Source organism: Rhipicephalus sanguineus, chromosome 2 (genome assembly GCF_013339695.2).
Source record: "Rhipicephalus sanguineus isolate Rsan-2018 chromosome 2, BIME_Rsan_1.4, whole genome shotgun sequence".
Classification (NCBI taxonomy): domain Eukaryota; kingdom Metazoa; phylum Arthropoda; class Arachnida; order Ixodida; family Ixodidae; genus Rhipicephalus; species Rhipicephalus sanguineus.
In genome coordinates, this window is record NC_051177.1 from 149,192,377 (window position 1) to 149,205,878 (window position 13,502).

General features: G+C 44.3%; 1 protein-coding gene across 1 annotated transcript in view; it reads left to right on the forward strand.

The window, feature by feature from the left end:
- The window catches only part of LOC119381963 (ubiquitin-like modifier-activating enzyme 1), a 46,862-nt gene that overhangs the window by 13,328 nt on the left and 20,032 nt on the right, over positions 1-13,502 (forward strand). Inside the window, exons 6-12 of the mRNA XM_049412952.1 lie at positions 3,511-3,601; positions 4,546-4,675; positions 7,286-7,383; positions 9,020-9,166; positions 10,682-10,852; positions 11,014-11,118; positions 13,069-13,149. Coding sequence (XP_049268909.1) covers positions 3,511-3,601; positions 4,546-4,675; positions 7,286-7,383; positions 9,020-9,166; positions 10,682-10,852; positions 11,014-11,118; positions 13,069-13,149 — 823 coding nt within the window. The remainder of the gene's footprint in view (positions 1-3,510; positions 3,602-4,545; positions 4,676-7,285; positions 7,384-9,019; positions 9,167-10,681; positions 10,853-11,013; positions 11,119-13,068; positions 13,150-13,502) is intronic.

Here is a 13,502-nt window from a genome sequence, read left to right on the forward strand (position 1 = left end):
TTTATTTCTGTGTGCTTTCTCACTCTCCAAGCGTCTTCTTGCAGCAAGAGCTGTGCTCTTATAATTATAAAAGATTAATTTAGAAATACGAGAAAAATGGTCTTTCTCTTTAGTGTCCCTTTAAACAACCTTCGAAAATACAAGAAAGAAAAAAGAACTGGCCTGTTACTCTCTCCTAGTGTTTCCCGTCTTTTCGCTGCCCTTTGTCACTCAGGGCAGGATGTTTCATGTAACGTCACGAGGCGCACAAACACTCGATTGGTGCATATAAAAGGCATATCGGTTGTGATTTGTGTGCTACCATGCTACGTCGCGCAGTCGCGCGGCCATTCTTCTCTGTCGTGTGCACTCACTCGATTTCCCCGCGTGTAAGGTTGAAGCTGAGGTAGGCGCAACGTCCAGTACGGTCATCGCCCACCTATTTTTTAAAAGAAAATAGGCGGCCAGGAACAGATAGCGTATGTAGGGAGAGAGGCGAAGGCAAGGTGGAACCAACACTCTCTCACCTTCGAACATAGAGTGGTTTAATGATAGCGTATGGCGGGCGAGCTCGGCCCGTATTTAAAAAAAAAAAACCTCTTAAATAGAACACTTACAACCAGTGTTGTCGGTAACGCGTTACAAGTAACGGCGTTACCGGTAACGCGTTACTTTTTTCGGTAACTTAGTAACGTACTCGTTACTATTTCGGAACTGTAACGGGTAACGTACTTCCGTTAACATTTTTCGGTAACGTGAGGTGTCACGTTACTCGTTACTTTTTCATCCTGTAGGTGCCTTTTTCCCAGAGCTCGCTACGACGAATTCTTTGTCGCAGCCTCGGAATGCTGTCGGCCTGCCAGGCATTAACAAAGAACGTGCGGGCGGAATCACTTTTGTTTGTGGAAAATGCGGGGACCAATTCCTAAGACGCGCCGACTACCTTTGGAAAAAGTTGGGCCATCGCCACACAAAGCTTGAAAAAAGCCGCGGAATCCGGCATGAGAAACTGTGCGGATATGTTTTTCGTGGAAGTGGATTGTAGCAGGTGGATTGCTGGCACCTGCACCTTTTCGTGCCCAAGAGACAGGCCGCCCGAAGAAAAAAGCGCATGGGCTGGTTTACTCCATACCATGTGCTGATCGTGAGGCTTCGTACCGCGGGGGAAACAAAGAACTTCCCCGAGAGGCAACATAAATAGGACGTTGACGGGTGACAAAGTAGTAAACTCGCTGGGCACAGCGTGGTGAAAGACCAGCGCATCGAATTTAACAAGTCCCGCGTCGTTGACTTAGAAGCCAATCACTCTAAGCGGCTTTTTGGGGAATCCTGACCCATACAGGCGACAACTGGTAACGTCAACCGGTCTACAGGTGCTCTGCCAATCGAGAGTCTGCCTCAACGGAATTCTGCACATCATGGAGAATAGGCGTGACCCCACGGCAGGAAGAAGACCCTCAAAAAGAAAACGAGTGGGACGCGAAACGTCTAACTTTCCTTTGTAACGAAAAAAAAAAAAAAACTTAATCACTACCTTGGTTGGCGTCGCTCTGTTTCAACCAAAACCCATGAATACCGCTGTCACACGAACAGCTTTAATCGCGGTTAAGCTAATTACGGTTACGGCTAACCACGGTTACAGGCAGGTGTTTATCGCAAGCGGGTAATTCCCCGAGAGATCGTCACGGATCCGAAAATGGATGTTTTAAATTTAATTGATTATTTTTTATTTTATGCACATGCCACCCAGTAGCCTGAAGAGGAACCTAGTTTTATTATTAGCTGCATAATTTACGAGCAAAAAATAGCGAACATATTCAATACAGAGGGACCGATTTTATTACCTGTCGTTCTCGAACGTTCACAGTGATGAAAAACGCAAATATTACCGTTACAAAGACATATTGTGTATGACATGTATGCGCAACAAAGAGTAAAGTAACATTGTTTGGAACTTGTAGAGCGAAGGAAACTATTTGTGAAGTGTCTAAATATGCGACATTTTTTATAGTTGCTACATAATAGTTGCTACAACGTTGATAAGGCTTATCAACTTTGTTTTGAAAATGAATATTGCTTCTTTCTATCTGCAACTGCAGTTAAGTTTCTGGTTATTGAACTCCTGAGCAAACGAGGCTGATCTTAAACACTCTATACAGGTTAACAGGTTGTATAGGTTAAAGTGAACAAAAAATGTATATTCTCCGATATTTTTTCAGTGACTAGGCTATTAAACCATTCCTTTATTACTACAAAATTTGCGCATCTATTTTGCTAGTAGAAGCACGCCGTCAGAATTACTGTAAACTTATTGAAAGTTCAGTGATGCTTTCTTTGCGGATAGCTTTAATAATTGAATCTCATAGTGTGTATAATGTCACATTGAGAAACACGGCGTCACCATGTGCCAGTCAGAAGCCATCACATGCAATTCTACAGGCAACTTTAAGCCACTATAACGTAGCTAAAGTCCGGTACATTTGTGCAAATAATTCTCGTTAAAGCAGCATTTTGGGTACAATCGTTGTTTGGGTTCTAAGTTTTATGTGAAACGTAAATTTGTGATTTAAAAAAATTCCTAGTCCGGGTTCCTGCAGCAAAGACACATTGATTAAAATTTATGATTGCGGAGTAACGGCAGAGGTAACGTCCGTTACTTTTTTTCGGTAACGGTAACGGTAACGCGTTACATTTCTTTGTAGGTAACGTAGGGCGGTAACGCGTTCCTTTTTTTATGGTGTAACGAGTAACGTATTTAGTTACTTTTTTTCAGTAACGCCTACAACACTGCTTACAACACAGGGGCCCCATCGACAAAGCTTCAATAATTGCTGCAATAATTTACTGGCCCTATTGATCACCAACTCTAAATGTAAAAATTAAAATTTGGTCCTTCTCGAAAATTTAGGATATATTGTAGTTTCGGTCACGATTAAGTGAGCTGCAGTCTCCCGTATAATGTGTGTATATGTGTGTACATGTGTATATGTATACATATATGCGCACTTTAATGATTTTTATTCTGCAATTACGGTGTTTACATGTACCCAAATGCAGCAACTATGTTAAATACCAGTACTTGTTCCTATTTATAAAAATCTGCATAATGTAGAATTGTTTGTGGTCAAGCTAACTGCTACTTTGGTGATTTTGTTTATTTCGTGCATTTTGTATTTCGATTGTGTATGGCTGAGTAAGCGCTGCTGCTCTTACGCCTAGCGCGAGCAGGACCACTACCAGGAGGCTACCCACCTCCTTTTGTCCTGACCGCGGGCAATTCCTTGTATTGTCCCAAAAGTGAATATAGTAGTAAGCTCCTCTTGCGATTGGGCGGCCGGGTTTGAATAATGATATGTGTCGCGTCAGGAATGATTTAAAAATTTCTTTTTCGGAAAAATTCTAGCTTGAAGTGTTCTCGCGAATACTGGCCGAGAAGTTTCCTTTAATTCAGCCCCCGTTGTACCTCACAGTCTGCCTCACTGATACGACGCGAATAGATATGTTTCCGACGATTGCCGCTTTTCTCCGCAGGCAAATCTTCTGCGACTTCGGTGACAAGTTCCGCGTGTTTGACGCCAACGGAGAGCCACCGCGGTCGGTTATGATTAGCTCCATCAGCGAGGTGTGTGGAACGCTGTTCTCTCATGCTAAAGTTGTTCTATAAAATAATTTACCAACAACATAAAGCCGCTGTCACTCTAGATAGAAATATGCTACTCGAGCACACATATCTTATCTCGTGGAGCTATGTTCATGGCTTTGATATTAACTCAGATATCTTTCTCTCAGTGCTCATGCTCTATTACTGGGCCGTTTCACTTATTTATTTTTATATCTAACAATTATCAAGTTCAGGGTGTTTTGTTCGTTGCAAAACCACGATATGATTGTGAGGCACGCCTCATAGAGTGGAGGACACGAAAATAATGTTCACCTCTTCGTGTTTAGTAAACGTGAACCTGTATGTAATTACACGGGCACTGCTGCATTTTGCTCCCGCCGAAATGAGGCTTCCGTGGCCGCGAAGCGGGATATCGAACCCACGCACTCGTTAAAACGGATCGTGATATGGGGATATATGCACCACGCGTGCCGGGGTAAAGGGCTTCATGACGCAAGCGGCAGGCATGTCGCGTAATTCATGTCATGACCTATCAATCATGTTCGTTATGCACTCATATCCTCGAATGCAAATTTTAGTATATACCAAGTTAAGGAGACGACCACGAGAGCACCCAGACGTAAGTGACTAATATAAACGGTCAAGGTGCCCTTGGTTCGCCCCCCCCCCCCCCAAAAGAAAAAAAAGCTTCGCATTTAACACTTCTCACTATATGCTGCTTTAGTTATACCCTTTCCTGTGTCTTTGATGACGCGCATTCGTTAGATGGTAATGATTGTTAATTGTTAAGCTGGTAATAACTATATGTCTTCGTATTCGACCCAAATTGATTCCTGTCGTTTAAAAAGCGGAGCTGAATGCTCCCAGCGAGAGCATTGAGAAACTTAACTGTTGTGTTATCGCATACACTCGATTTCGCTTTCTCACGTCCCCTCCCGTACGAGAAGGATGGAGTGGTTCGAACCGTGGACGGAGCACCGCACGGTCTCGAAGACGGCGCCTACGTCACATTTTCCGAAGTCCGGGGCGCGACCGAGATCAACGCCTGCCCACCCATGCAGGTTAAGGTGTTGGGTAAGTGAAGCTGCCTTACGTCTATGTTGTCGTGTAGTTGTGACGGTGAAGAATGCATCAATCGAGCCGCTAAAGACTTAACTCTCTTAAGTGGGAAGACTTGACTTGTGCGCAGCAAACCAAGTAACCTTACAGTGATTAAAAAAAGATTCACAGGTATATCCACGGGTGAATGATGATGAGCTTGGGCGAAGCTCCTGAAGCAATCATGGTTACACCGTGAATTCTTCAGTCGTTTCGCCCAGCAGTAATCAAAGCGATAGCCCAGTACATCATCAAAGACGTGACAAACACTGTATATGTTTATACAAGAAATTTTATTAATCGTAAGTGGTAGCTAGACGTGGCTTCCGTTCCCCCTTCATTATAACGGCTTTATGGTCGGTGAAGTGATGGATCGGTGATGGATCGTAGTGGGATGTTTGCAAAGACGAAGTAGTGGGCAGCTTGCAAAGGATAGGTGATAGGAGATACTGTTCGGGAGATACTGCTGGTTACGCCGGACGCGTGACAAGGTTAGACTAAGAGGAGCTTCGCCCCTAGAACTGCGCTGTATACAGTTACGAGGACAAAAAAAGTTAGGGAGGGCAAACGTTACAAATTAGAGACGAAAAGCGCAAACTAAAAACTAAACTTATTGAAAAGGCATAAACTATTTTGCCCCTGTAACTGTAGCGCAGTTTTTTAATCACGCAAAACCAACTAGCCCGATACCTCACTTTGCTAACTTTTACAGTGCTATGATAGCGAGGATCGTCGGTCGTCGATTATCTGATCTGCGGACCAAGCGCGTCGGCTGCTTATATACGATAGTCACGGTACATTCCAGTAAAGTCGCTGATGATCGAGTGAGTTCCAGAATCTAGTACTCCACTTTGGGCATCGCGCATGTAATCTGTTGAGAACAATCGACAACATTTCAGAATGTTCTGATACATTCAGGCGCGGCGTGCGCCGAGTGATAGATAACAGGGCCCATATTCACTAAAACGCCTTGCGCTGAAAGTTTTCGTAATTAAAAAATTCAGCCAATCACGATGCGGGACATATCATTAGCGAAGCCGGCTAACCAATGGGAAAAAGGACTTACGAAAGAATACGGACACCTGTACCTGCTTTTCCTTCCGGACGCCCATGAGAATCACGCTCAAGGGCCGAGTCAAGACAGCGCAAAAAATAAAATAAAGAAATAAGAAATAAATAAAATAAAAATAAAAATAAATAAAAATAAAAAAGAAAGACCAGGAGTGGTTCCGTATTTGCACAGGGTCGCCCACAGTTCGAAACAAAAAGAAAATTGTTGAGTGGTTACTACTTACCTGTGGTATTCTCGGCGCCCAATAAGCTGGTATAGCTGTGCGCCCGTACTTCTTATAGCAAATAGAGCAGGACACGTGATAGACGACACGCTACGCCGTTTATCGCCTACACTCTTTATGACGTATACCCTTTCATTGCAGTAAGGTCTACTTCGGACAGACCGGTTGATGTATTTATGACCAATCAAACGAAGATGAAGCTTCCTGAGAGAATGAATCAGGCTGTCATTTGTGCATACACTATGTTTCAATCGCATGTGCGCCGCGGTTGGTAGAAATGAGATTACTTGGGAGAAGCCGTGACAATGTAGCCCGGGAATTGATAGAGACGTTTCATATTGAGAGGAAGCGGTCGCAGTGTGTTCGCATTCCATAGTTGTCATTCTTTCGCAATGAGCAGCTGTTTCTAGATACACCTATGCAAACGAACATGCCTGTGGTACTGGCGGGCTAGTTGGTTGTACCTGATCTTGAGAACAGCGGCGTGAAATTAAAAAAAAAAACAGGCACACACTTCTTTGTTTGTCTGTCCATGTTTTCTTAATCTTCTGAAGAAAATGCAATCTATATCATGCTTTTTATTGACGTTTGTTCGGTTGTCTTAGCGTACGCATGCGTGTGGTGTTTTCTTCCATGGAGATTTTCCTAAAGGGCACCTAAACCACCCTTCACGTGCGTGTATATTTTTTCACGCCATTCTTAAGCTTGAGTTAGAGATTGTGTGTTCCTATTACCCATAATTAATGAATCTAACATGAAGCACCCGTCCAACGAGTGACACGTGAGGCAGGATACGAACGACCTTCAGGCTTTTTAAGTAGTCCAAAGTCCAGGATGAAATTGACTGGCGAAACAGTAACTTGTGATCCTCAGTGAACACCCTCCTCCCACTAATCATCATAACTACCTCCAGTGGTAATCTGCCATCATTGCTAAGATACCGCTAATAGCAAGATAGGGCCCAGAAGGCTGCCAGCCTTTCGGACAATGTGGAGTGACCTTCGTTCTTCACTTCGCAATATCATCGTCCTCATCATCCTCAACACCCTAATTGCTAATATACAACCAGTCGTAATCTACCATCAATGGTAATATATCGCTAATGGTAACATAGGCCCTAAGGGGCTGCCAGTTTTTCCGGCTATGTGGAGTGGCCTACGTTTTGCGTAATGGTGTATAATGTGACGATAACGGAGTCAGGGTGCCTAATTAAACTGGGTCATGCCGTATTGCCAACGTAAGCAGTTGTTATGCAATCCTTAATTTACCTCTTTGTTCTTCTTTCACCCAGGTTCAGACGAATTCTCCGTGCAGCTTCCGACGAAGCTCAGTGATAAAGCCACAGGGGGCGTTGCAACCGAGGTTAAGATGCCGAAGGACGTCGAGTTTGTAAGCAGCTATTTTAATTGTTACATCGTAGCTGCCAGACCGCGACGTAATGTGAATCGATGTGTAAAGGCGTTTCGCGTACCTAGAGACAAACTTCAAAAATAATGTGATACATTTCATGAGGGGAAGACAGAAAATTAGGTGGGTAGATGAGATTAAGAAGTTTGTAGGTATAACGTGGCAACAGAAAGCACAGGACCGGGTTGATTGGCGGAACATGGGAGAGGCCTTTGCCCTGCAGTGGGCGTAGACAGGCTGATGATGATGATGACGATGATGATGATCATGATGATACATTTCATACAGTAAGAACAAAGGGATATTACTCTATTATATCCGCGAAATCAATACGCGGAAGTAACGTAAATCAACCATCAGGGAGAAGAACTTTTCGTAATAAGCTAATCAATGTGACGGTACGTACAGACACATAAGCCTCCCACACAAGTTGCGTTTAATCAATCATTTTATTGATCGGTGTTTCATGGCGACAAAGAGTTCAGCTCTCTCTCTCTTTTTCTCACCCTTCTATATATTGGCCTATTTGTTCACTTAACCGGTCTGGCGACTGCTCTCTAGAAAAAAAAATACAAAACGCTGGTGACACGTTCTGAGATCATGTTTTTAAACATGCAGAAACGTTAACGCATAAACACCGACGTGAATACCGAAAGTTCTACTTCCGACGACGTCCTCACCTTTACAGAATCGAAAGCCGTGGTGCATTGAAAGTTAATTAGCAGTGATGTGAGCTGATAAGAGGGATGCATAGAGCAATGTTATATGCTAATGAGCAAGAAATTACTAAGGAGCGATTCTTTGCTAATCGCTTGCCAGGGTAGTTGCCCGCTGTTGAAGGACGTTCAATGGGTTTCGCAAAAAAGAACCGTCGTTCAGCCGTTTTATTCTTGAAACTGAACTGATAAGTTTCCCTTCTGCGGAGTGGGTTTCGGAGCCCGTGTTGACAAGAACGCCTTATATTTTTCGAAGAAATTTGGGGTACATATTATACAGGAACAAAGGACATCGATTACAGTGTACGGGCTCCCGTAGTCTTGTTTGTATCTCTCATCCTATCACCCTTTTCATTTTTCCCACACCATCACCCAGTGGAATCAGCCACCACAGCAAATTGCTGATTGCCGTACTGAAGAACCGTTAAGAGCGGTTGATTCCTATTGGATGTATAGCGGCGTGATCTTTTTGTTGTATGCAGTTGTGTTTTGTTCTTGCAAAACACCCCGTGTCCCCCTGGAATAATGCCTTCGGGCACTGCAGATACTTCAAATAAATAAATAAATAAATAAATAAATAAATAAATAAATAAATAAATAAATAAATAAATAAATAAATAAATAAATAAATAAATAAAGTTCCGCCGCGATGTCTTCGAATACGGCTCCTCACCATGAAATAGTTCAAAACAAGGCTCTGCATTAGACAAGAATTGTTCGCAAATTTTCGGCACTCCTCACGCTGGACACATAATTAGCGAAGCCGGCTTTGTAATGACACACAACACTTAACGAACGAAAAACTTTGCGAATTCGGCCCCAGTTTCGAATTTGGATGCGAGGTCCTTCGCGGTATGCGCCGATGTTTCCTATATCGCGGTCCTTCCTTTTTTTTTCTCCAGAAACCCTTGAAGGAATCCCTGGTGAATCCCGAGTTCGTCACATGCGACTCGGCGAATTCAGATCGCGGCGCGCAGTTGCACTTGGGCTTCCAGGCTCTGCACGCCTTTCAGGAGGCGCACCAGAGACTGCCGCGTCCTTGGAACATGGTAAGGAAGCATCGAACGCAGAGGTGCGGCTAGCACGCTGCGAAGTATATATGTTCGTAAGTAGTCATCGTGGATTGAGAACATGCGACGGATATTACCCCTTTCAGCCACAGATTTCGATTATTTGTTCTTACGGCCTCCACCCTTTATGAATTTTTGTGGAAGATTGTCAAGAAAGAAAGAAAAAAAAATGTCAGAACAGTGGCATCAGTATCTAAGCCACATCAGACTAGTCTTCATAATTGCGAAAACGGAGAATTACTAACATTGACGCCATACAAATGATACATCACATTGTCAAATGAACTAAAATATTTGTCGCTTATTGATGCGCGCGGTATGGTTGAGTTTGTGGCCTTCTGATGCCATAAAGAACACTTATTATGCCATAAAGAACACTTATTAGGGAGTTTTTGTATAGCGGAAAACGGCAAACGCAAGGATTTAGCGTTGGCGTTAGCGTGGCGTGCTTGCAACTAAAGTAAACGTAGCCCGAGCTATTACGTACGCAAGCTATTTCGTAATATAGCTTTCAACGCTAACGCACGCAAGGGATTCCGTACGTAGGGCAAGATGGGGGCGCCTGTCGAAGCGAGAACCGTCCACTTCGAATCTATCGAGTCGTCGGCCTGCATTATTAAACTCATCCATTCGCAAATAATGCTCGTATTTGATTTTGATTCGAGTAATGATGCTTCGCCAGCCGTATAATGCCGATAAAACAGCTCCGTTTTCGAGATAGACTGTCGATTTAGCGGTACAGAAGGCTTAATGAGGTTTGTTTACAAGGTTCGCTCATGTTTGCTGTAGCCGCGCAGAGATGGCGACGCTGTCTTCACTCCTCATTCGCTACCGAACGCGGCACGATCAGCTCGGCTTAGTGGCGTAATTGTGAATTATACAGCGCATTTAGTGTTTTCATGTTTAGATGGGGCCGTACGTGCTTGCGTTAGCGTTAGCGGGAATGCCTTCCGCTGTACTGAAAGACCACCATGCAGTTGGCACGCAGCGCGTTCCGTTTTAGCGTTAGCGTTGAGAGGCACGCTAACGATAACGTAAACGTTTTCCACTGTACTAAAACTCCCTATTAACAGCAGCGATACAGATCAACAGGTCGAGCTTCTCGTGAGACCTGACAGCGCACCTGCTAACAATATAATTGTTCAACAAAACCGTGGGCTAAACGGTACTACATATCTTATGTTTCAGCGGACAGAAACGCGAGGACGAGAAAGAAGACACGAGAACACAGCGCTACTCACAACCAGGGTTTATTGTACGTGGTCACAGCATAAGTACCGATGTACAAGAAGGAATGAAAGAGTGTCAGAATCACCATGACATTATGTGGTGCGATATTGCTTCTGACACAATATTTCTGTCCACTCATTCTGACACCCTCATTCAGTCTCGCATCTCAGCCTAACTCTCAGACCTCTAATACTATGTTAATGCGTTTAACACTATGTTATGAGGGAGTCTCGTTTACAATGGCCGGTGACTGTGTGGACGCAGTCCGACGCAGTGGAGGTGGTACAGATAGCCAAGGAGAAGAACGCACTGCAGGCCAACCCCCTCAGCGAGGTTGACGAGAAGATTCTCACTGTGCTCTCCTGTGTCTCATCTGGCTCCCTGTGTCCCATGCAGTCTGTCATCGGCAGCATCGCAGCACAGGAAGTCATGAAGGCGAGCCCCTACTTTTCACTTAGCGCAAATTATAACCGACACGATATCAATTCCGAATAAACATGTTAACATAAATGACCTCACCACTCTGCCCTTTGCGGGTGAAGAGTTTCCGCACTGCCTTGCCTCTCTCTAACGCTATTGCTGTTTATTTCGTCTAGGCGTGCAGTGGCAAGTTCACTCCGATCCACCAGTGGTTCTACTTCGATGCTTTCGAGTGCCTCCCGCAGAAGAAAGCGGTTTGTGAGGAGTACGCCAACGCAATGGTGAGCTCGATGGTTAGACGGGTAGGCAGTATATTATGAAATGACAAAGAACACACTTTAAGTGACGCCTATTTTTCGTATTTATTGCTTTTCTTTAAGCAAACGTGTTAGCAACTTACGAATTCCGTGTATTCGCGGCTTAAAAAATTATGTTTAGGTGGAAGCAACAGATTGGAAACATTCTCCGGAATAACGTTATACGAAATGGAGCAAGGCGCTCCGGACAGGCTTCGTATTTTTTTTTTTTTACAGCCTGGTTCTTCCTGCCACTATACTCACTGACGAAAAATAGCAGCACTCGTTTCTTTACCACTTTCTTTTTCGTTTTCTTTTTTTAATTATAGCAGCCACCGGCAGCGACATCACATCACGTCGACCTCTAACTCTTTAAAACTGACTCCTTAAAACTAAGATCCCAATGATAACGGGACGCCTTTTGACAAAGCTAGTTCCACCTATCGAAACGTCGGTCAGCCTGGCTCAGGCACCTCATCCTTTTTTATATGAATATTATTCCTCTAAAAGAAAGACTACGTAATTATTCACCAGGTTGATATGTACAGGAAGTGCGGTTACGGCTGCTGGTGCTGGAAAGCTTTGAAGTGTCTGGTTTTTTTAGGGGAGAAGTTACTAAACCATCAATTTCTCTTAACTGCGTTCAGGTGTTCCGTAAAATGCTCACATTTACACATTTACCAGCTGACCAGAAAGAAAGGATTACGCTATATTGTTGCTACATTTTCGAGAATGAGATCCGTATTATTCGACTTGACACATTCGCATGTGCATTTGCGGTGGTAATTGGCCAGCTGCATTGTGGCTGTGTTTGGGTCACCAACGCAGCGTAAAAGTTACGACCATCGAGATTTGAGAATCCCACGGACTGGCAATCCAAAACTTTCTTATTTCGGCCATGCATGTTATGCCGTAGTTACATGGGCACGCTAACTGCAACTACAAAGAACCTCAGTTGCCGCAAGCCGTAGTTACATACTGTTAAGGGGGGGGGGGGGGGTGTCTTCCTAATTCTCTAAGAAGAGTACCAAGTCAACCCATATCTTTAACTCATACGGACCTGTCCCGTCATTGTCCAATGTACAGAGTTATGGCCATGCAAATTTTCGACAATAATGTTATCCGAGGACCTCTGATGTTGCATTCCAAGAACGTTTTACTTCTCACGTTTACCCCTCTGAAAGCCGGGGACCAAAGGCAGGACGAAGCTTGTTTTCTTTCGGACTGTTCCGGGGGGGGGCCTGCGATAAAACCTTGACCCCTCCCCCCCCCCCCCCCCCCATAATAGAAAACCCTGCGCACGCCTATGCCAACGTGCCTAGCTAGCATTGGCTAACAGTGCACCTCCTTTGTTTTGTGAGCTCGGACTTTGTGCTTAGCACAAGATGGCGACGTCTACTGTAAGATTTTGCAGACGCGCTGTTGCAGTTAAATCAGTTGTTGAACTCAGGAAGCGTTCAAGTTTGGCCATTTGTTTTGGAGACATGTAACGTATCCCTGCGCCTCTACACCCAAATTCTGCAACGGGGCACGACGAATATCTCTGAACGAATGCAATACCATATTTACTCAAAAATTACGAGCACTGGATAACAGAGGCTGACTTTGACTGGTGTTAGCTAAATGATGGCTAATTTTGGCTAGTGCGAGCTAACGTTGACTAAGCGTAACTTAATGCTCGCTAAAGTTGGCTATGGCTATAGCTAATGTTGGACCAATATTGGCAAGTGTCGGTTAATGCAGGCTACCATAGTCCAATGTTGGCTAATTCAATGTAACTGGCAACTAATCAGGGCTGAGATTAACTGTTCGCTGTTAAACACCAACGTTGTCATCGTTAAATTTTGATTCGATTAGTTGTAGAACGCGTTTTTTTATTCGGTTGATGTTACAGAAATGACGTAGCATATTTTTTATTTTTATTTTCATCCGCAGGAGCTTACGCGGTACGGCGGGCAGGCCCACGTGTTTGGCTCTGACGTGGTGACCCTATTGCTGGCGCAAAACTACTTCGTGGTGAGAAATGTATAATTTCTGAAATTCAGTTTTCGCACACACTTCGTCGGATTATGCACACTAGAGCACTGCACGGGCCCGGGCCGGCCCGAAAGCCCGGGCCCGTCATCTTCGGGCTCGGGCCTGAGCCAGGCCCGTATTAGGCCCGGGTCCCATGTATCTCTACAATTGCGTGTGTACGTTGTTTGGCTTTGTTTTTGTTGTTTTGTGGGGTTTAACTTCCCGAAGCGAACCAGGCTATATGAGAAGCCGTCGTTGAGGGCTCCGGGTAATTTAAACAACCTGGAGTGCACTGGCGTGCACAGCAATTGCACAGTACAAGACGTCTACAATTTAGCTCCATTGGTGTGCTA